Source organism: Oncorhynchus gorbuscha, linkage group LG05 (genome assembly GCF_021184085.1).
Source record: "Oncorhynchus gorbuscha isolate QuinsamMale2020 ecotype Even-year linkage group LG05, OgorEven_v1.0, whole genome shotgun sequence".
Classification (NCBI taxonomy): Eukaryota; Metazoa; Chordata; class Actinopteri; order Salmoniformes; family Salmonidae; genus Oncorhynchus; species Oncorhynchus gorbuscha.
In genome coordinates this window covers 312,442-335,950 of record NC_060177.1, presented here as the reverse complement: position 1 = coordinate 335,950, position 23,509 = coordinate 312,442, and the positions used below count along the sequence as shown (strand labels likewise).

Here is a 23,509-nt window from a genome sequence, read left to right as displayed (position 1 = left end):
GCCAGATTGTTCTTCAAGATGTTCAAACATTCATAGATGACCAGCAGGGTCAAATAATAACCACAGTGGTTGTAGTGTTCAACATGTCAGTACCTCAGGAGTAAATGTGAGTTGGCTTTTCATAGCCAAACATTCAGAGGTTGTGACAGCAGGTCTGGAACAAGGTAACACGCCTGTTGAAACAGGTCAGGGTTCCATAGCCGCAGGCAGAACAGTTGAAACTGGAGCAGCAGCATGGCCAGATGGACTGGGGACAGCCAGGAGTCATCGGGCCAGGTAGTCCAGGCTAGCACTAGAGTAATATGATCACATTTTCTGGTTCTCGTGAAGATTCTAGCAGCCGTGTTTAGCAATAACTGAAGTTTATTTAGTGATTTATCTGGGTAGCAGGAGAGTAGAGCATTGCAGTAGTATAATCTAGAAATGACAAAAGCATGAATTAGCTGCATCATTTTTTGAAAAAAAGTTTCTGAATTTTGGCCTCCCGGGTGGCGCAGTGGTCTAAGGCACTACATCGCAATGCTAGCTGTGCCACCAGAGATTCTGGGTTCAAGCCCATTGGGCGGTGCACAATTGGCCCAGCGTTGTCCGAGTTAGGGAGGGTTTGGCTGGCAGGAATATCCTTGTCTCATCGCGCACTAGCGACTCCTGTGGCGGGCCGGGCGCAGTGCACGCTGACCAGGTCGCCAACTATTTTGTCCAAGTTTAAAAGTAAAACATTTGCCGCCATTCACTTCCTTATGTCTGAAACACAGGCTTCCAGGGTGGGCAATTTTGGTGCTTAACCATGTTTCATCTAAATGTCCAGCTGTGTGTCATCCGTATAGCAGTAAAAGTTGACATTGTGTTTCTGAATGACATCACCAAGAGGTAGAATATATAGTGAACACAATAGTAGTCCTAAAATGTAACCTTGAGGAACAACGAAACTTACCATTGATTTGTCAGAGGACAATCCATCCACAGCGACAAACTGATAACATCTAGGAAAAACTCCCTAGAAAGGCCAAAACCTAGGAAGAAACCTAGAGAGGAACCAGGCTATGTGGGGTGGCCAGTCCTCTTCTGGCTGTGATTATAAAAGAACATGGCCAAGATGTTCAAATGTTCATAAATGACCAGCATGGTCAAATAATAATAAGGCAGAACAGTTGAAACTGGAGCAGCAGCATGGTCAGGTGGACTGGGGACAGCAAGGAGTCATCATGTCTGGTAGTCCTGGGGCATGGTCCTAGGGCTCAGGTCCTCTGAGAGAGAGAAAGAAAGAGGGAAGGAGAGAATTAGAGAACGCACACTTAGATTCACACAGGACACCGAATAGGACAGGAGAAGTACTCCAGATATAACAAACTGACCCTAGCCCCCCGACACATAAACTACTGCAGCATAAATACTGGAGGCTGAGACAGGACAACATGATGCTGCCATCCCCGTGCTTCACGGTTGGGATGGTGTTCTTCGGCTTGCAAGCCTCTCCCTTTTTCCTCCAATCACACCGATGGTCATTATGGCCAAACAGTTCTATTTTTGTTTCATCAGACCAGAGGACATTTCTCCAAAAAGTACAATCTTTTCGCGCCCAGGCTCTGTCGTAACCGGCCGCGACCGGGAGGTCCGTGGTGCGACGCACAATTGGCCTAGCGTCGTCCGGGTTAGGGAGCGCTTGCACCAGCGACTCCTGTGTTTCCTCCGACACGGCTGGCTTCCGGGTTGGATGCGCGCTGTGTTAAGAAGCAGTGCGGCTTGGTTGGGTTGTGTATCGGAGGATGCATGACTTTCAACCTTCGTCTCTCCCGAGCCCGTACGGGAGTTGTAGCGATGAGACAAGATAGTAGCTACTAAAAACAATTGAATACCACGGAATTGGGGAGAAAAAAATCTTTGTCCTCATGTGCAGTTGCTAACCGTAGTCTGGCTTTTTTTATGGCGGTTTTGAAGCAGCGGCTTCTTGCTTGCTGAGCAGCCTTTCAGGCTATGTTGATATAGGACTTGTTTTACTGTGGATATAGATACTTTTGTACCTGTTTCCTTCAGCATCTTCACAAGGTCCTTTGCTGTTGTTCTGGGATTGATTTGCACTTTTTGCACAGAAGTACGTTCATCTCTAGGAGACAGAACGCCTCTCCTTCCTGAGTGGTATGACGGTTGCGTGGTCCCATGGTGTTTATACTTGCATACTATTGTTTGTACTTATGAACGTGGTACCTTCAGGCGTTTGGAAATTGCTCCCAAGGATGAACCAGACTTGTGGAGGTCTACAATAGTTTTTTCTGAGGTCTTGGCTGATTTATGATTTATTTTGATTTTCCCATGATGTCAAGCAAAGAGGCACTGAGTTTGAAGGTAGGCCTTGAAATATATCCACAGGTACACCTCCAATTGACTCAAATGATGTCAATTAGCCTATCAGAAGCTTCTACAGCCATGACATCATTTTCTGGAATTTTCCAAGCTTTTTAAAGGCACAGTCAACTTAGTGAATTGACTGACCCACTGGAATTGTGATACAGTGAAATAATCTGTCTATAAACAATTGTTGTGTAACGATTCTCGTCCTCCTCTTCTGAGGAGGAGTAGTAAGAAGGATCGGAGGACCAATGTGCAGCGTGGTAAGTGTCCATTTTGTATTTATTATATGAACACAAAACAAGTATGATTCTCAATCAGAGACAATTAACGACACTTGCCTCTGATTGAGAACCATACCAGGCCAAACGCAAAGCACAACATAGAAAAACGAACATAGACAACCCATCCAACTCACGCCCTGACCATACTAAAACAAAGACATACTAAAAGAACTAAGATCAGAACGTGACATGTTGGAAAAATTACTTGTGTCATACACAAGTAGCTGTCCTAACCGACTTGCCAAAACTACAGTTTGTTAACAAGACATTTGTGGTGGATGAAAAACGAGTTTTAATGATTCCAACCTAAGTGTATATGTAAACTTCCAACGTATTATTTGCCTCGAAGCGAGCAGCATAGAAGTAGTTTTCCCTTTGTAGTCTGTAATGATTTGCCCTGCCACATCCCACTAGCGTCAGAGCTGGTGTCGTACGATTCAATCTTAGTCCTGTATTGACGCGTTGCCTGTTTGATGGTTGTCGGAGGGCATATTGGGATTTGTTATCAGCTTCAGGGTTAGTCCCGCTCCTTGAAAGCAGCAGCTCTAGCCTTTAGCTCAGTGCGGATGTTGCCTGTAATCTATGGCTTCTGGTTGGGGTATGTACGTACTGTTACTGTGGGGACGACGTCATCAATGCACTTATTGATGAAGCCAATGTCTGGTGGTATACTCCTCAATGCCATCGGAGGAATCCCGGGAACATATTCCTGTCTGTACTAGCAAAACAGTCCTGTAGCTTAGCATCTGCTTCATCTGACCACTTTTTTATAGACCGAGTCACTGATGCTTCCTGCTTTAATTCTTATATTATTATGCGTAGGTCATCGGTTTTATTTTTCTCTGCCTTCTCGTCATGCAAATGACGGATCTGGGCCTGTTCCCGGGAAAACAGTATGTCATTCACATCAGGCTCGTTAAAGGAAAGGTATTCTGCCAGTTCGTGGTCAGTAATCGCAGTTCTGATGTCATTCACGTCAGGCTCGTTAAAGGAAAGTTATTCTGCCAGTTCGTGGTCAGTAATCGCAGTTCTGATGTCATTCACGTCAGGCTCGTTAAAGGAAAGGTATTCTGCCAGTTCGTGGTCAGTAATCGCAGTTCTGATGTCATTCACGTCAGGCTCGTTAAAGGAAAGGTATTCTGCCAGTTCGTGGTCAGTAATCGCAGTTCTGATGTCATTCACATCAGGCTCGTTAAAGGAAAGGTATTCTGCCAATTTGGGGTCAGTAATCGCAGTTCTGATGTCATTCACGTCAGGCTCGTTAAAGGAAAGGTATTCTGCCAGTTCGTGGTCAGTAATCGCAGTTCTGATGTCATTCACGTCAGGCTCGTTAAAGGAAAGGTATTCTGCCAGTTCGTGGTCAGTAATCGCAGTTCTGATGTCCAGAAGTTATTTTTGGTCATAAGAGATGGTAGCAGCAACATTATGTACAAAATAAGTTTAAAAATACATTACAAACAACGCCAAGAAACAAACAAAAAAACACAATTGGAACATGTCAAATCTTCACTATTATTGTTCACTGTAGAAAGTAGTAAAAATGAAGGTAAACCTTGAATGAGTAGGTGTGTCAACGTTTGACTGGTTCTGTAGGCCGATAGTTTAAAAACATTTTCCAGGTAAAAGTTGGACTTTTTCAAGAGAGGCTTTATTACCGCCACTTTTTAGTGAGTTTGGTTCACGTCCGACAGTTAGGGAGCCATTTATTATGTTCAACAGAGGAGGAGCACAGGAAGCAGCTCTTTCAGTAGTTTAGTTTGAATAGGGTCCACAATGCAGCTAGAAGGTATGACTATTTTCATGAATTGGTCAAGAGATACTATTGTTCCTAGGTCCTGGCAGTTTATTTGTATTTCACTAGGCAAGTCAGTTAAGAACACATTCTTATTTACAGTGACAGCCTAGGAGTAGTGGGTTAACTGCCTTGTTCAGGGGCAGAACGACAGAGTTTTAACTTGTAAGCTCGGGGATTTGATCTAGCAACCTTTCGGTTACTGGCCCAATGCTCTAACCACTAGGCTACCTGCCACCCCAGTTCAGTGATACTATTAGGTCCTGGCAGTTCAGAGCAGACTCAGGACAACTGATTCCATGTGGCCTGTCTGTCTCTCTCTCCAGGTGGCCTGTCTGTCTCTCTCTCCATGTGGCCTGTCTGTCTCTCTCTCCAGGTGGCCTGTCTGTCTCTCTCTCCATGTGGCCTGTCTGTCTCTCTCTCCATGCGGCCTGTCTGTCTCTCTCTCCATGTGGCCTGTCTGTCTCTCTCTCCAGGTGGACTGGCTGTAGCTGTGTGTCTGTGGTGGAGCGGCACACACAATCTGCTGCACTACTTACTGTGTAAAGCTCCCAGAGACAAACCAGGTCGGTTGGGGGTCATCTAGTCACATGTACTATGCAATAACAATAGGATCTGTGATGTTAAAAAAAGATCCTGAGTTTGTATTCAAGTGTCTGATCTAGGATCAGTTTTATCATTGAGATTATTACAAATATAATGACATGGACAGGGGGGAACTGATCCTAGACTCTGAAAGGCTTTATGAATACAGGCCCTTCTACTGTATGTCAGTATATTACCAGAATGTTCTGGGTGTAGTATATGTTCATGACCAGCAGGAGGCCAGCAGTGTTGCAGCTTTAATCTTTATTTAACTAGACAAGTCAGTTAATAAGAACACATTCTTATTTACAATGACGGCCTACCAGGGAACAGTGGGGTTATTGCCTTGTTCAGGGGCAGAACGACAGAACGATTTTTACCTTGTCAGCTCGGGGATTCAACCCAGCAACCTTTCAGTTACTGGCCCAACGCTCTAACCGCTAAGCTACCTGCCGCCCCAAAAGTAGCTTCTCATCATGTTGTCTCTTTGTTCCAGACCCGGAGCCCAAGCCTGATGCGTTGTGGCCTAATGCCCAGGAGATCCTGTGTTCTGCTGTTAGCAGCTGTACTAGACACATAACTCTGGGACTGGTTACTGGACTGGTCACTGTCTGGGACAGACACTTAGGTGAGTTCACTGTGCACACAGTTACCTAAATGTTACACTAAATATCTGTGTGGCCCTTTCTGAAAAGACACAATAATGTTGAGATTGATGAAGCGTCCAGTTGTAAATCAGACCTGTGGTAAACCTGTGTACGCGTGAACGAGCATTAAAACTCCGCTTGGAAAACAATAACACCCTCATTTGCTGTGTGCTTTGGAAGTATTGGAATTAGGCCAAGACGGTATCTAAGGAAATATCAATTCATGGTGAACTTGATCACGTCTTTGGAGGGGTTGGAATTAGGCCAAGACAGTATCTAAGGAAATATCAATTCATGGTGAACTTGATCACGTCTTTGGAGGGGTTGGAATTAGGCCAAGACAGTATCTAAGGAAATATCAATTCATGGTGAACTTGATCACGTCTTTGGAGGGGTTGGAATTAGGCCAAGACAGTATCTAAGGAAATATCAATTCATGGTGAACTTGATCACGTCTTTGGAGGGGTTGGCATGTTTCCCTTTGCACTGACATTTGCTGTAGCCTATCTGTCTGTTTCTGAAAGACTAAAATAATTGCACATTGTTGTGGACCTGTAAAAATACAGTTTGAATTCAAGAATGTTTTGTCTCGGCCTTTGGCCTATACATCACGGTGGCGAGGCATATGAACTAACAGGTTATAGAGGCATATGAACTAACAGGTTATAGAGGCATATGAACTAACAGGTTATAGAGGCATATGAACTAACAGGTTATAGAGGCATATGAACTAACAGGTTATAGAGGCATATGAACTAACAGGTTATAGAGGCATATGAACTAACAGGTTATAGAGGCATATGAACTAACAGGTTATAGAGGCATATGAACTAACAGGTTATAGAGGCATATGAACTAACAGGTTATAGAGCAAACAACGCAGTTATCACAACACAGGTTGGAATATGGCTTTTATTTCTGTCTGGGCTTCCCCAGTGATTTTACCCATCGCTACTGGTTCCACCTGATGGTGAAACTGGAGTTGCATCTGCTTCATGCACCAATTCATGTTGTTTCCATAACCAGAGAAAGGGTGTGTCATGTTTGTCATTTATTGTCATGTCTTGTCCCTGTGCTCCCCATGCTATTCGTTTCCCTCTGCTGGTCTTGTTTGGTTCTGTCCCTCTCTCTCCCCCTCCCTCTCTCACTCTCTCGCTCTCTCTTCTCTCTGTCGTTCCGTTCCTGCTCCCAGCTGTTCCTATTCCCCTAATCATCATTTAGTCTTCCCACACCTGTTCCCGATCCTTTCCCCTGATTAGAGTCCCTATTTATTCCTTTGTGATCCGTTCCTGTTCCGTCGGTTCCTTGTATTGTATTCACCATGCTGTGATTGCGTTTCGCCCTGTCCTGTCGTGTTTTTGCCGTGATTGTGTATCACCCTGTCCTGTCGTGTTTTGTGCCTTCATCAGATGCTGCGTGTGAGCAGGTGTCTCAGTCGACTACGGCCTGCGCCTACCCGGCGACCTGCAGTCTGTGGCCGCTTCTCCAGTTGTTTTCCCCTCTACAAATCTAGAGGATTTCTGTTATTCCGTTTTGGACTTTAATAAACTCTGTTTCTGTTAAGTCGCGTTTGGGTCCTCTTTCACCTGCATGACAGAAGGAACCGACCAAGGAATGGACCCAGCGACTTCAGACGCTCGTTACACTGCCGTCGAGATCCAAGGAGCCATGCTCGGCAGACACGAGCAGGAATTGTCTGCTGCTCGCCATGCCGTGGAGAACCTGGCCGCTCAGGTTTCCGACCTCTCTGGACAGTTCCAGAGTCTACGTCTCGTGCCACCTGTTACTCCCTGGCCTGCCGAGCCTCCAGAACCCAGGGTTAATAACCCACCTTGCTACTCCGGGCAGCCCACTGAGTGCCGCTCCTTTCTCACGCAGTGTGAGATTGTGTTCTCTCTCCAACCCCACACATACTCTAGAGAGAGAGCTCGGGTTGCTTACGTCATTTCACTCCTTACTGGCCGGGCTCGAGAATGGGGCACAGCTATCTGGGAGGCAAGGGCTGATTGCTCTAACAGATTCCAGAACTTTAAAGAGGAGATGATTCGGGTTTTTGACCGTTCAGTTTTTGGTGGGGAGGCTTCTAGGGCCCTGGCTTCCTTATGCCAAGGTGAACGGTCCATAACGGATTATTCCATTGAGTTTCGCACTCTTGCTGCCTCTAGTGAGTGGAACGAGCCGGCGCTGCTCGCTCGTTTTCTGGAGGGACTCCACGCAGTGGTTAAGGATGAGATTCTCTCCCGGGAGGTTCCATCAGATGTGGATTCTTTGATTGCTCTCGCCATCCGCATAGAACGACGGGTAGATCTTCGTCACCGGGCTCGTGGAAGAGAGCTCGCATCAACGGTGTTTCCCTGCTCCGCATCGCAACCATCTCCCTCCTCTGGCTTTGAGACTGAGCCCATGCAGCTGGGAGGGATTCGCATCTCGAATAAGGAGAGGGAACGGAGGATCACCAACCGCCTGTGCCTCTATTGCGGAGTTGCTGGACATTTTGTTAATTCATGTCCAGTAAGAGGCCAGAGTCCATCGGTGGGCGGGGGGCTGCTGGTGGGCGCTGCTGCTCAGGTCCCTTCATCTAGATCTTGTACTACTATGTCGGTCCATCTACGCTGGACCGGTTCGGGTGCTACATGCAGTGCTTTGATTGACTCTGGGGCTGAGGGTTGTTTCATGGACGAAGCATGGGTTCGGAAGCATAACATTCCTTTCAGACCGTTAGACAGGCCTACGCCCATGTTTGCCTTAGATGGTAGTCATCTTCCCAGTATCGGATTTGGGACACTGCCTTTAGCTCTCGCAGTGTCTGGTAACCACAGTGAGACTATTTCTTTTTTGATTTTCCGTTCACCGTTTACGCCTGTTGTTTTGGGTCATCCCTGGCTAGTATGTCATGGTCCTTCTATTGATTGGTCTGGTGGTTCTGTCCTGTCCTGGGGCGTTTCTTGTCATGTGAAGTGTTTAATGTCTGCCATCCCTCCCGTTTCTTCTGTTCCTACTTCTCAGGAGGAACCTGGCGATTTGACAGGAGTGCCGGAGGAATATCATGATCTGCGCACGGTCTTCAGTCGGTCCCGAGCCAACTCCCTTCCTCCTCACCGGTCGTATGATTGTAGTATTGATCTCCTTCCGGGGACCACTCCTCCTCGAGGTAGACTATACTCTCTGTCGGCTCCCGAACGTAAGGCTCTCGAGGATTATTTGTCTGTGTCTCTTGACGCCGGTACCATAGTGCCTTCTTCTTCTCCGGCCGGGGCGGGGTTCTTTTTTGTTAAAAAGAAGGACGGTACTCTGCGCCCCTGCGTGGATTATCGAGGGCTGAATGACATAACGGTTGAGAATCGTTATCCGCTTCCCCTTATGTCATCAGCCTTCGAGATTCTGCAGGGAGCCAGGTGCTTTACTAAGTTGGACCTTCGTGGCGCTTGCCATCTCGTGCGCATCAGAGAGGGGGACGAGTGGAAAACGGCGTTTGGCACTCCGTTGGGGCGTTTTGGGTGCCGGGTTCTGCCGTTCGGTCTCGCCGGTGCGCCAGCTGTTTTTCAGGCATTAGTTAATGATGTTCTGAGAGACATGCTGAACATTTTTGTTTTTGTCTATCTTGACGATGTCCTGGTTTTTTCGCCGTCGCTCGAGATTCATGTTCAGCACGTTCGACGTGTTCTACAGCGCCTTTTGGAGAGTTGTCTCTGCGTAAAGGCTGAGAAGTGCTCTTTTCATGTCTCCTCCGTTACTTTTCTCGGTTCCGTTATTTCCGCTGAAGGCATTCAGATGGATTCCGCTAAGGTCCAAGCTGTCAGTGATTGGCCCGTTCCGGGGTCACGTGTCGAGTTGCAGCGCTTTTTGGGTTTCGCTAATTTCTATCGGCGTTTCATTCGTAATTTCGGTCGGGTTGCTGCCCCTCTCACAGCTCTTGCTTCTGTTAAGACGTGTTTTGGGTGGTCCGGTTCCGCCCAGGGAGCTTTTGATCTTCTAAAAGAACGTTTTACGTCCGCTCCTATCCTCGTTACTCCTGACGTCACTAGACAATTCATTGTCGAGGTTGACGCTTCAGAGGTAGGCGTGGGAGCCATCCTATCCCAGCGCTTCCAGTCTGACGATAAGGTTCATCCTTGCGCTTATTTTTCTCATCGCCTGTCGCCATCTGAGCGCAACTATGATGTGGGTAACCGTGAACTGCTCGCCATCCGCTTAGCCCTAGGCGAATGGCGACAGTGGTTGGAGGGGGCGACCGTTCCTTTTGTCGTTTGGACAGACCATAAGAACCTTGAGTACATCCGTTCTGCCAAACGACTTAATGCCCGTCAAGCTCGTTGGGCGTTGTTTTTCGCTCGTTTCGAGTTTGTGATTTCTTACCGTCCGGGTAGCAAGAACACCAAGCCTGATGCCTTATCCCGTCTGTTTAGTTCTTCTGTGGCTTCTACTGATCCCGAGGGGATTCTTCCTTATGGGCGTGTTGTCGGGTTAACAGTCTGGGGAATTGAAAGACAGGTTAAGCAAGCACTCACGCACACTGCGTCGCGCGCGCTTGTCCTAGTAACCTCCTTTTCGTTCCTGTTTCCACTCGTCTGGCTGTTCTTCAGTGGGCTCACTCTGCCAAGTTAGCTGGTCATCCCGGTGTTCGAGGCACTCTTGCGTCTATTCGCCAGCGCTTTTGGTGGCCGACTCAGGAGCGTGACACGCGCCGTTTCGTGGCTGCTTGTTCGGACTGCGCGCAGACTAAGTCGGGTAACTCTCCTCCTGCCGGTCGTCTCAGACCGCTCCCCATTCCTTCTCGACCATGGTCTCACATTGCCTTAGACTTCATTACCGGTCTGCCTTTGTCTGCGGGGAAGACTGTGATTCTGACGGTTGTCGATAGGTTCTCTAAGGCGGCACATTTCATTCCCCTCGCTAAACTTCCTTCCGCTAAGGAGACGGCACAAATCATTATTGAGAATGTATTCAGAATTCATGGCCTCCCGTTAGACGCCGTTTCAGACAGAGGCCCGCAATTCACGTCACAGTTTTGGAGGGAGTTCTGTCGTTTGATTGGTGCGTCCGTCAGTCTCTCTCTTCCGGGTTTCATCCCCAGTCTAACGGTCAAGCAGAGAGGGCCAATCAGACGATTGGTCGCATACTACGCAGCCTTTCTTTCAGAAACCCTGCGTCTTGGGCAGAACAGCTCCCCTGGGCAGAATACGCTCACAATTCGCTTCCTTCGTCTGCTACCGGGTTATCTCCGTTTCAGAGTAGTCTGGGTTACCAGCCTCCTCTGTTCTCATCCCAGCTTGCCGAGTCCAGCGTTCCCTCCGCTCAAGCGTTTGTCCAACGTTGTGAGCGCACCTGGAGGAGGGTGAGGTCTGCACTTTGCCGTTACAGGGCACAGACGGTGAGAGCCGCCAATAAACGCAGGATTAAGAGTCCAAGGTATTGTTGCGGCCAGAGAGTGTGGCTTTCCACTCGCAACCTTCCTCTTACGACAGCTTCTCGTAAGTTGACTCCGCGGTTCATTGGTCCGTTCCGTGTCTCCCAGGTCGTCAATCCTGTCGCTGTGCGACTGCTTCTTCCGCGACATCTTCGTCGCGTCCATCCTGTCTTCCATGTCTCCTGTGTTAAGCCCTTTCTTCGCACCCCGTTCGTCTTCCCTCCCCCCTCCCGTCCTTGTCGAGAGCGCACCTATTTACAAGGTACATAAGATTATGGACATGCGTTCTCGGGGACGGGTCACCAATACCTAGTGGATTGGGAGGGTTACGGTCCTGAGGAGAGGAGTTGGGTTCCGTCTCGGGACGTGCTGGACCGTTCGCTCATCGATGATTTCCTCCGTTGCCGCCAGGATTCCTCCTCGAGTGCGCCAGGAGGCGCTCGGTGAGTGGGGGGTACTGTCATGTTTGTCATTTATTGTCATGTCTTGTCCCTGTGCTCCCCATGCTATTCGTTTCCCTCTGCTGGTCTTGTTTGGTTCTGTCCTCTCTCTCCCCTCCCTCTCTCACTCTCTCGCTCTCTCTTCTCTCTGTCGTTCCGTTCCTGCTCCCAGCTGTTCCTATTCCCCTAATCATCATTTAGTCTTCCCACACCTGTTCCCGATCCTTTCCCCTGATTAGAGTCCCTATTTATTCCTTTGTGATCCGTTCCTGTTCCGTCGGTTCCTTGTATTGTATTCACCATGCTGTGATTGCGTTTCGCCCTGTCCTGTCGTGTTTTTGCCGTGATTGTGTATCACCCTGTCCTGTCGTGTTTTGTGCCTTCATCAGATGCTGCGTGTGAGCAGGTGTCTCAGTCGACTACGGCCTGCGCCTACCCGAAGCGACCTGCAGTCTGTGGCCGCTTCTCCAGTTGTTTTCCCCTCTACAAATCTAGAGGATTTCTGTTATTCCGTTTTGGACTTTAATAAACTCTGTTTCTGTTAAGTCGCGTTTGGGTCCTCTTTCACCTGCATGACAGGGTGGGTAAAATCACTGGGGAAGCCATATTACAACCTATGTTTTGTGATGAATTTTGTTTCAAATCAAATTTTATTTGTCACACACACATGGTTAGCAGATGTTAATGCGAGTGTAGCGAAATGCTTGTGCTTCTAGTTCCGACAATGCAGTGATAACCAACAAGTAATCTAACTAACAATTCCAAAACTACTGTCTTATACACAGTGTAAGGGGATAAAGAACATGTACATAAGGATATATGAATGAGTGATGGTACAGAGCAGCATACAGTAGATGGTATCGAGTACAGTATATACATATGAGATGAGTATGTAGACAAAGTAAACTCTGTAATCTGTTTGTTCATATGCCACCGTGGTATATAGGCCTAAGGCGGAGACAATAAGAAGACATAGTGGCTGAATAAAGAGAGCAACCTCTGTCCGGTGGAGTCCACAAAGCATATTGCATGTAACAAACAGTTACATGACCTACAGCACGGTCAAGCAAGTTAATGTTACCGCAAGTCACAAAGAAAACAGGAGCTGCCTCCGGCACCTACTGGTAGAGAAACGCCAATCCTCCTCTCTTTCATGTTGACGAAACGGTCTCTGTCATACAGTACACGCTTTTATTTTGTTGTCCAAGGCTACCTGGCTAAAATGCTGGCCTAACTTCCTTTCATGGGCAAGTTAGCTAGTTTAATGAAAAGCATGAACTGGTGCACACCCAGAGAAAATTATTTAGTGTAGAGGTGCTGATTAACGGAGAATAACCTGGAAGCTATGAAAACAAAGACAGTTGCACACTCCATATACAGTGGGGAGAACAAGTATTTGATACACTGCAGGTCTAGGGGACTGCATCACAGCGCTAGCTGTGCCACCAGAGACTCTGGGTTCAGCCCAGGCTCTGTTGCAGCCGGCCGCGACCAGGAGGTCTGTGGGGACTGCATCGCAGCGCTAGCTGTGCCACCAAAGACTCTGGGTTCAGCCCAGGCTCTGTCGCAGCCGGCCGCGACCGGGAGGTCCGTGGGGACTTCATCCTAGCGCTAGCTGTGCCACCAGAGACTCTGGGTTCGCGCCCAGGCTCTGTCGCAGCCGGCCGCGACCGGGAGGTCCGTGGGGACTTCATCCTAGCGCTAGCTGTGCCACCAAAGACTCTGGGTTCGCGCCCAGGCTCTGTCACAGCTGGCCGCGACCGGGAGGTCCGTGGGGCGACGCACAAATGGCCTAGCGTCGTCCGGGTTAGGGAGGGCTTGGCCGGTAGGGATATCCTTGTCTCATCGTGCACCAGCGACTCCTGTGGCAGTGCATGCTAACTAAGGTCGCCAGGTGCACTGTGTTTCCTCCGACACATTGGTGTGGCTGGCTTCCAGGTTGGATGCGCGCTGTGTTAACCTCTAGTGTCGAGCAATCCAGTATCCGGGAGCGTAATCATAGCCTCAAGCTCATTACCATAACGCAACGTTTCCTATTCATGAAAATCGCTAATTAAATTAAATAAATATATTGAAACACAAGCTTAGCCTTTTGTTAACAACACTGTCATCTCAGATTTTCAAAATATGCTTTAACCAAAGCTACACAAGCATTTGTGTAAGAGTATTGATAGCCTAGCATAGCATAGCATTAAGCCTAGCATTCAGCAGGCAACATTTTCACAAAAACAAGAAAAGCATTCAAATAAAAGAATTTACCTTTGAAGAACTTCGGATGTTTTCAATGCTGCAGCTGGAGATTACGCAATAATTGCGACGGAGGACACCAAGTGACCACCTGGTAAATGTAGTCTCTTATGGTCAATCTTCCAATGATATGCCTACAAATACGTCACAATGCTGCAGACACCTTGGGGGAAACGTGGAAAAGGTAAGCTGACTCCTAGCTCCTCCACAGCCATATAAGTCATTGCCATGAGGCTGTTTTAAAAAATGCGGCACTTCCTGATTGTATTTTTATCTGGGTTTTTTTCTGTAACATTAGTTCTGTGGCACTCACAGACAATATCTTTGCAGTTTTGGAAACGTCAGAGTGTTTTCTTTCCAAAGCTGTCAATTATATGCATAGTCGAGCATCTTTTCGTAACAAAATATCTTGTTTAAAACGGGAACGTTTTTCATCCAAAAATTAAAAGAGCGCCCCCTATATCGAAGAAGTTAAGAAGCAGTGCAGCTTGGTTGGGTTGTGTTTCGGAGGACGCATGGCTTTCGACCTTCGTCTCTCCCGAAGGTTTATTTAAAAATAAAAATGTTTCGGCATCACTGCTTTCTTCAGGGTCAGAAGAAGTCACAGTGATGCTGAAAAAACATTGGTGTTTTTTTACCCAATAAATTACTGGGAGGTTATATAGAGTGTGCAACTCTTTGTTTTGATAGCCAACGTTAGCTAGTTAACACTAGCCTTCTGCATATTCAACTTCCATCCTCTCAGTCCAGGGGCAAAAACAATGTATGAATTAATAGTTGGATCTGAATCGTCCTTATAATCATTGGCCAGTACGGAAAATTAAGTAAAACCACAAGTCCAAATCGCTATCGCCATCCATAGCTAATTTAGGAAAGGGACCATTTTTGCTAGCTAGTGTTGGATTCGACATTTTGAACATTGAGCTATTAAAGACATGATAGATCAGACGCATAGTATATTAAGAAGTGAGATCTGTAGAAAAACAGAGTGGCTGTGTAATGTACTGGGTGGACGGGAGGAGATTAAAGGATTGCTATAAGGGAGACAGAAGGAGGGGTTGAGGTCAGGAGGTGGGGTCATATCCCTGAAGGGAGTAATAAGGGTTTAGTATCCTGTTACCCTCTTCCTGTGGAACCATAAGATGTAAGGATTGGAGAGAAGGAGAAGTGTCTTAAGGGGAATATATATATACCTGTCATGGGAGAAATGTTGGGTTGTCTGAATTACAGCTCTAAAGACACTCTGGGAAGAATTAAACTTGGTTAAGCTTCTCTAGTGTCCGTGAGTTATTTACTCTGAAAAATAAGAACCAAACACTAGCCACCGGAGGACAACAAGGCAACAAGATACAACAATTCAAGTTGTTTCTGTCAATGACGTATTGCTCTCGATGTGATGTAATTGGAGTGAAGCCAAAACCAAACTGGCTTCCCTTGACACTTTTCTCTATATTTTTTTGGTGTGCCAGGACCATTCACAGTTCAGCTCAACGCTGATTGGCTATTATTATTGTAATGGAGACGCAGGGAGTCAGGAAGCAGGTGCAGTTGGTGTGTTTAAAAGGAACGCGTATAAACACGAAAAAAGGAAACAATACTCCCTAATGGGTGATACAGCACAGTACTAGATAAAGAGGAAGTAATCATTGTGTGATGAAGTCCAGGTATGCCTCATGATGAGTCGCAGTTGTGCGTAATGATTGTTGCCAGGGCCGGGGGTTAGGAGACGCCGAGCACCGGAGCGGTGTAAACTTCCGACCAACTGTACTCCGCCCAGGGAACCGGGCCACTACCCCTGTCGGTCCTGTCAGTGACTCCTCAGGAACCTCCCCAGCTCCTGATTGGTCCTCTCCACCTGCTCTTTGGACTGAGGCCGGTACGTTGACTGTGACCCCCAACTTCTCCATGAAGGCTCTCCATACGTACTCCTTATGTACTCCAGGTTCCAATGGTCAAGGAGGATGAGAAACGGGTCCGTGGTTCCCTCCAGCCAGTGTCTCCACTCCTCTAATGCAACTTCCCCACCAGGAGCTCCCTGTCACCGACGTCATAGTTCCTTTCTGCAGGAGACAGTTTTTTAGAGTAGTATGCACATGGATACAATTTTTTGTGGATTACGTTGATGGTGTGACAGGACAGCCCCCACGCCCACTTCTGAGGTGTCCACCTCCACCACGAAGGGCAACATAGGATCTGGGGGTTTCAGCAACGGGGCAGAGGTGAAACGCCCCTTCAGTAGGCGTAAGGCCTCATCAGCTGCAGAACTCCACACTAACTTCCGGGGAACCACCTTTAAGGAGAGAGTTGAGAGCAGAGGTGATGGAGCTTCCTGATGAAGCCGTGGTGGAAGTTGGCAAACCCCCAACATTTCTGTAGTCCCTTTATGGTGGTTGGGACTGGCCATGACCTGACTGCATCGACCTTCCTCTCCTCCAGAACCCTGCGGGCTGATCCGATATCCCAAGAAGGAATTGGCACTTCTCCGCTTTGATACAGCGATGGTTCTCCAGGAGGCGTTCCAGGACGTCCTGGATGTGGGCGACGTGATCATCCAAGTTGGCTGAGTAGATCAGGATGTCATCGATATACACGACCACCTGATGCCCAGGCATGTCCCAGAACACCTCGTTAACAAATGCCTGGAACACCGACGGAGTGCCCAGACATCATGCTGAAGGCCGTCTTCCATTCATCCCCCTCCCGGATGAGGATGAAATTGTAGGCCTCCGCAGGTCCAACTTAATAAAAAAATGGGCCCCACGGAGCAGTTTGGTCGGCCGGCAAAAACAGGAGGGGCTAACGGTACTTGGTGGTGATGGCAGTGAGACCTCTGTAGACAATACACAGAGAAAGACCCCCCTCCTTCTTGGCCACGAAGAAGAAACCTGCCGACACAGGGCAGGTGGATGGGCTGATGAAACCCTGTTGGAGGGCCTCCATAGCCTTGGTTTGAGCCCCTGACAGGGGGTAGATGCGGCTGCGCAGAGTCTGGAAGCAGGTTGATGGAACAGTCCCAGATGCGATGAGGAGGGAGACAGGTGGTGCGGGTCTTGGACAAAACCTCCCTGAGATCCTGGTAAACCTCACATCTCAACTGACGTGGAACCACAAGGTCTTCTGTCATCCGGGTGCCCAGGCAGTGATCTCCTTTCTTGACCAGGAGATGGTGGGGTCGTGGCGTTAGAGCTACCGGAGGCCGTTGTGTGTAATGATGGGTTGCCTGGGACGATGGTTAGATCGGCGACGTTGAGTGGGAGTAGACGTGACAATTATATACTTTTTTTTAATCAATGGAGGCCAAGTGCTTGCTGGCTTCCTTTGCAATGCTATCGGTAGCAACAATGTCATACTTTCTGATCAGACCGCAACAGATAGTTGGCCTACACATAAAGAGACAGAAGGACGCTGTTTTGCTCGCTTGGATGCTTTTTCCGGTGAGATACATTCAGCCTCATGCGAATTGAATGAGAATTATGAAACAGAGAGAGAAAAAAGATCATTGTTTTTTTTCTTGGTACATTTTGGGGGATGCTTGGCTTCCCTTGGCTTCCCTTGGCTTCCATTGGCTTCCATGAATACACACCACTGGTTGTTAATAATAGTACAAATGCAGGGTTATCGATTTGCTATTCATTCGTTGCAGCTGCAGCAAGAGTGGAAGTAGAGAAGCACATTTTATGTTTTGTAATAAAGTTTAATAAAAACAGTGTTGACAGTAATGAATAAAAACAGTGTTGACAGTAGTGAATAAAAACAGTGTTGACAGTAGTGAATTAAAACAGTGCTGACAGTAGTGAATTAAAACAGTGTTGACAGTAGTGAATTAAAACAGTGTTGACAGTAGTGAATAAAAACAGTGTTGACAGTAGTGAATAAAAACAGTGTTGACAGTAGTGAATAAAAACAGTGTTGACAGTAGTGAATTAAAACAGTGTTGACAGTAGTGAATTAAAACAGTGTTGACAGTAGTGAATAAAAACAGTGTTGACAGTAGTGAATAAAAACAGTGTTGACAGTAGTGAATAAAAACAGCGTTGACAGTAGTGAATAAAAACAGTGTTGACAGTAGTGAATAAAAACAGTGTTGACAGTAGTGAATAAAAACAGTGTTGACAGTAGTGAATAAAAACAGTGTTGACAGTAGTGAATTAAAACAGTGTTGACAGTAGTGAATTAAAACAGTGTTGACAGTAGTGAATTAAAACAGTGTTGACAGTAGTGAATTAAAACAGTGTTGACAGTAGTGAATTAAAACAGTGTTGACAGTAGTGAATTAAAACAGTGTTGACAGTAGTGAATAAAAACAGTGTTGACAGTAGTGAATAAAAACAGTGTTGACAGTAGTGAATAAAAACAGTGTTGACAGTAGTGAATAAAAACAGTGTTGACAGTAGTGAATTAAAACAGTGTTGACAGTAGTGAATTAAAACAGTGTTGACAGTAGTGAATAAAAACAGTGTTGACAGTAGTGAATAAAAACAGTGTTGACAGTAGTGAATAAAAACAGTGTTGACAGTAGTGAATTAAAACAGTGTTGACAGTAGTGAATTAAAACAGTGTTGACAGTAGTGAATAAAAACAGTGTTGACAGTAGTGAATTAAAACAGTGTTGACAGTAGTGAATAAAAACAGTGTTGACAGTAGTGAATAAAAACAGTGTTGACAGTAGTGAATAAAAACAGTGTTGACAGTAGTGAATAAAAACAGTGTTGACAGTAGTGAATAAAAACAGTGTTGACAGTAGTGAATAAAAACAGTGTTGACAGTAGTGAATAAAAACAGTGTTGACAGTAGTGAATAAAAACAGTGTTGACAGTAGTGAATAAAAACAGTGTTGACAGTAGTGAATAAAAACCGTGTTGACAGTAGTGAATTAAAACAGTGTTGACAGTAGTGAATAAAAACAGTGTTGACAGTAGTGAATTAAAACAGTGTTGACAGTAGTGAATAAAAACAGTGTTGACAGTAGTGAATAAAAACAGTGTTGACAGTAGTGAATAAAAACAGTGTTGACAGTAGTGAATAAAAACAGTGTTGACAGTAGTGAATTAAAACAGTGTTGACAGTAGTGAATAAAAACAGTGTTGACAGTAGTGAATAAAAACAGTGTTGACAGTAGTGAATAAAAACTTAAACATGAATTCACTCATAAAAACAGCAGCTCTTTGCTGTAGTCTTTCTCTGATCATGGTTTAAAAGTTATGAGATCTTATGTAGGCTAGTATCAAACCTTGCTGTGGCAGGGATTGTGGAAGCTTTAGGCTAGTATCAAACCTTGCTGTGGCAGGGATTGTGGAAGCTGTAGGCTAGTATCAAACCTTGCTGTGGCAGGGATCGTGGAAGCTGTAGGCTAGTATCAGACTTTGCTGTGGCCGGAATCGTGGAAGCTGTAGGCTAGTATCAAACCTTGCTGTGGCCGGAATCGTGGAAGCTGTAGGCACGGTGATTTGAGCTATCCGATTGGCCAGCGGCACTCAATTTAGCTACAGACCTTCCGGAGTTTGTCTTTTCAGACAAATTAAAGGGTTAAAATGGGAACACAGTCTACCCAGAGCGCAAGGCTTCTGAATCAAGTGCACCTACCGTCAACAGGGCTTCTGAATCAAGTGCACCCTCCGTCAACAGGGCTTCTGAATCAAGTGCACCTACCGTCAACAGGGCTTCTGAATCAAGTGCACCTACCGTCAACAGGGCTTCTGAATCAAGTGCACCTACCGCCAACAGGGCTTATGAATCAAGTGCACCTACCGCCAACAGGGCTTATGAATCAAGTGCACCTACCGCCAACAGGGCTTATGAATCAAGTGCACCTACCGTCAACAGGACTTCTGAATCAAGTGCACCTACCGTCAACAGGGCTTCTGAATCAAGTGCACCTACCGTCAACAGGACTTCTGAATCAAGTGCACCTACCGTCAACAGGGCTTCTGAATCAAGTGCACCTACCGTCAACAGGGCTTCTGAATCAAGTGCACCTACCGTCAACAGGGCTTCTGAATCAAGTGCACCTACCGTCAACAGGACTTCTGAATCAAGTGCACCTACCGCCAACAGGGCTTCTGAATCAAGTGCACCTACCGTCAACAGGACTTCTGAATCAAGTACACCTACAGTCAACAGGGCTTCTGAATCAAGTGCACCTACCGTCAACAGGGCTTATGAATCAAGTGCACCTACCGTCAACAGGGCTTATGAATCAAGTGCACCTACCGTCAACAGGGCTTCTGAATCAAGTGCACCTACCGTCAACAGAGCTTCTGAATCAAGTGCACCTACCGTCAACAGGACTTCTGAATCAAGTGCACCTACCGTCAACAGGGCTTCTGAATCAAGTGCACCTACCGTCAACAGGACTTCTGAATCAAGTGCACCTACCGTCAACAGGGCTTCTGAATCAAGTGCACCTACCGTCAACAGGGCTTCTGAATCAAGTGCACCTACCGTCAACAGGGCTTCTGAATCAAGTGCACCTACCGTCAACAGGGCTTCTGAATCAAGTGCACCTACCGTCAACAGGGCTTCTGAATCAAGTGCACCTACCGTCAACAGGGCTTCTGAATCAAGTGCACCTACCGTCAACAGGGCTTCTGAATCAAGTGCACCTACCGTCAACAGGGCTTCTGAATCAAGTGCACCTACCGTCAACAGGGCTTCTGAATCAAGTGCACCTACCGTCAACAGGGCTTCTGAATCAAGTGCACCTACCGTCAACAGGGCTTCTGAATCAAGTGCACCTACCGTCAACAGGGCTTCTGAATCAAGTGCACCTACCGTCAACAGGGCTTCTGAATCAAGTGCACCTACCGTCAACAGGGCTTCTGAATCAAGTGCACCTACCGTCAACAGGGCTTCTGAATCAAGTGCACCTACCGTCAACAGGGCTACTGAATCAAGTGCACCTACCGTCAACAGGGCTTCTGAATCAAGTGCACCTACCGTCAACAGGGCTTCTGAATCAAGTGCACCTACCGTCAACAGGACTTCTGAATCAAGTGCACCTACCGTCAACAGGGCTTATGAATCAAGTGCACCTACCGTCAACAGGACTTCTGAATCAAGTGCACCTATACGAATAAAAACAAAAAGGAGTGCCAGTCTTTATCGTTGGCTTTTCTACCGAAATGTTTGGTGGTCGACTAGGAATGCCTTGAAGATCGGCCAGTCGATTGACCGGTTGGTGACCATTGGTCTAAAGTTTGCATGATGATAAGCACATTCTCATATTTAATTTTTTATTTAACCTTTATTTAATATCAAGTTCAGTTTTTATGAATGCCAACTTCTGCCTGAACCAGTGCATGTTTTGGGATATATTTTGATGCATACGCAACGTTTATAAATGAGGCCCTTGGTAAAAACCTTTCTTTGTTTTGTTTACCTCAGTTATAAGTTTCCATTTCATATGTACAGACCCTGGAGCCTATTTGTTATCTGTGTAAGGACCTAGCTGCGCTGTATAGATTTATTTCCTAATTGGATTAAGTGAATATGACTATGTACAGTAAGTCTCTCATCTCTCTCCTCCATCATGTAGGTCTTCTTCTGTCTGTTGTCTCAGTACAGTAAGTCTCTCATCTCTCTCCTCCATCATGTAGGTCTTCCTCTGTCTGTTGTCTCAGTACAGTAAGTCTCTCATCTCTCTCCTCCATCATGTAGGTCTTCCTCTGTCTGTTGTCTCAGTACAGTAAGTCTCTCATCTCTCTCCTCCATCATGTAGGTCTTCCTCTGTCTGTTGTCTCAGTACAGTAAGTCTCTCATCTCTCTCCTCCATTATGTAGGTCTTCTTCTGTCTGTTGTCTCAGTACAGTAAGTCTCTCATCTCTCTCCTCCATCATGTAGGTCTTCTTCTGTCTGTTGTCTCAGTACAGTAAGTCTCTCATCTCTCTCCTCCATTATGTAGGTCTTCCTCTGTCTGTTGTCTCAGTACAGTAAGTCTCTCATCTCTCTCCTCCATTATGTAGGTCTTCTTCTGTCTGTTGTCTCAGTACAGTAAGTCTCTCATCTCTCTCCTCCATTATGTAGGTCTTCTTCTGTCTGTTGTCTCAGTACAGTAAGTCTCTCATCTCTCTCCTCCATTATGTAGGTCTTCTTCTGTCTGTTGTCTCAGTACAGTAAGTCTCTCATCTCTCTCCTCCATCATGTAGGTCTTCTTCTGTCTGTTGTCTCAGTACAGTAAGTCTCTCATCTCTCTCCTCCATCATGTAGGTCTTCTTCTGTCTGTTGTCTCAGTACAGTAAGTCTCTCATCTCTCTCCTCCATCATGTAGGTCTTCTTCTGTCTGTTGTCTCAGTACAGTAAGTATCTCATCTCTCTCCTCCATCATGTAGGTCTTCTTCTGTCTGTTGTCTCAGTACAGTAAGTCTCTCATCTCTCTCCTCCATTATGTAGGTCTTCTTCTGTCTGTTGTCTCAGTACAGTAAGTCTCTCATCTCTCTCCTCCATTATGTAGGTCTTCCTCTGTCTGTTGTCTCAGTACAGTAAGTCTCTCATCTCTCTCCTCCATTATGTAGGTCTTCTTCTGTCTGTTGTCTCAGTACAGTAAGTCTCTCATCTCTCTCCTCCATTATGTAGGTCTTCTTCTGTCTGTTGTCTCAGTACAGTAAGTCTCTCATCTCTCTCCTCCATCATGTAGGTCTTCTTCTGTCTGTTGTCTCAGTACAGTAAGTCTCTCATCTCTCTCCTCCATCATGTAGGTCTTCTTCTGTCTGTTGTCTCAGTACAGTAAGTCTCTCATCTCTCTCCTCCATCATGTAGGTCTTCTTCTGTCTGTTGTCTCAGTACAGTAAGTCTCTCATCTCTCTCCTCCATCATGTAGGTCTTCTTCTGTCTGTTGTCTCAGTACAGTAAGTCTCTCATCTCTCTCCTCCATCATGTAGGTCTTCTTCTGTCTGTTGTCTCAGTACAGTAAGTCTCTCATCTCTCTCCTCCATTATGTAGGTCTTCTTCTGTCTGTTGTCTCAGTACAGTAAGTCTCTCATCTCTCTCCTCCATTATGTAGGTCTTCTTCTGTCTGTTGTCTCAGTACAGTAAGTCTCTCATCTCTCTCCTCCATTATGTAGGTCTTCTTCTGTCTGTTGTCTCAGTACAGTAAGTCTCTCATCTCTCTCCTCCATCATGTAGGTCTTCTTCTGTCTGTTGTCTCAGTACAGTAAGTCTCTCATCTCTCTCCTCCATCATGTAGGTCTTCTTCTGTCTGTTGTCTCAGTACAGTAAGTCTCTCATCTCTCTCCTCCATCATGTAGGTCTTCTTCTGTCTGTTGTCTCAGTACAGTAAGTCTCTCATCTCTCTCCTCCATTATGTAGGTCTTCTTCTGTCTGTTGTCTCAGTACAGTAAGTCTCTCATCTCTCTCCTCCATCATGTAGGTCTTCCTCTGTCTGTTGTCTCAGTACAGTAAGTCTCTCATCTCTCTCCTCCATCATGTAGGTCTTCCTCTGTCTGTTGTCTCAGTACAGTAAGTCTCTCATCTCTCTCCTCCATCATGTAGGTCTTCCTCTGTCTGTTGTCTCAGTACAGTAAGTCTCTCATCTCTCTCCTCCATTATGTAGGTCTTCTTCTGTCTGTTGTCTCAGTACAGTAAGTCTCTCATCTCTCTCCTCCATTATGTAGGTTTCCTCTGTCTGTTGTCTCAGTACAGTAAGTCTCTCATCTCTCTCCTCCATTATGTAGGTCTTCTTCTGTCTGTTGTCTCAGTACAGTAAGTCTCTCATCTCTCTCCTCCATCATGTAGGTCTTCTTCTGTCTGTTGTCTCAGTACAGTAA

The 23,509-nt window shown here is 46.4% G+C and overlaps 1 protein-coding gene across 1 annotated transcript in view; it reads left to right on the top strand.

The window, feature by feature from the left end:
• LOC124035350 (WD repeat-containing protein 93-like) overlaps positions 1 to 23,509 on the top strand; it is a 42,082-nt gene that overhangs the window by 2,364 nt on the left and 16,209 nt on the right. Inside the window, exons 3-4 of the mRNA XM_046348815.1 lie at positions 4,899 to 4,988; positions 5,504 to 5,635. Of these exons, the coding sequence (XP_046204771.1) occupies positions 4,899 to 4,988; positions 5,504 to 5,635 (222 nt within the window). The remainder of the gene's footprint in view (positions 1 to 4,898; positions 4,989 to 5,503; positions 5,636 to 23,509) is intronic.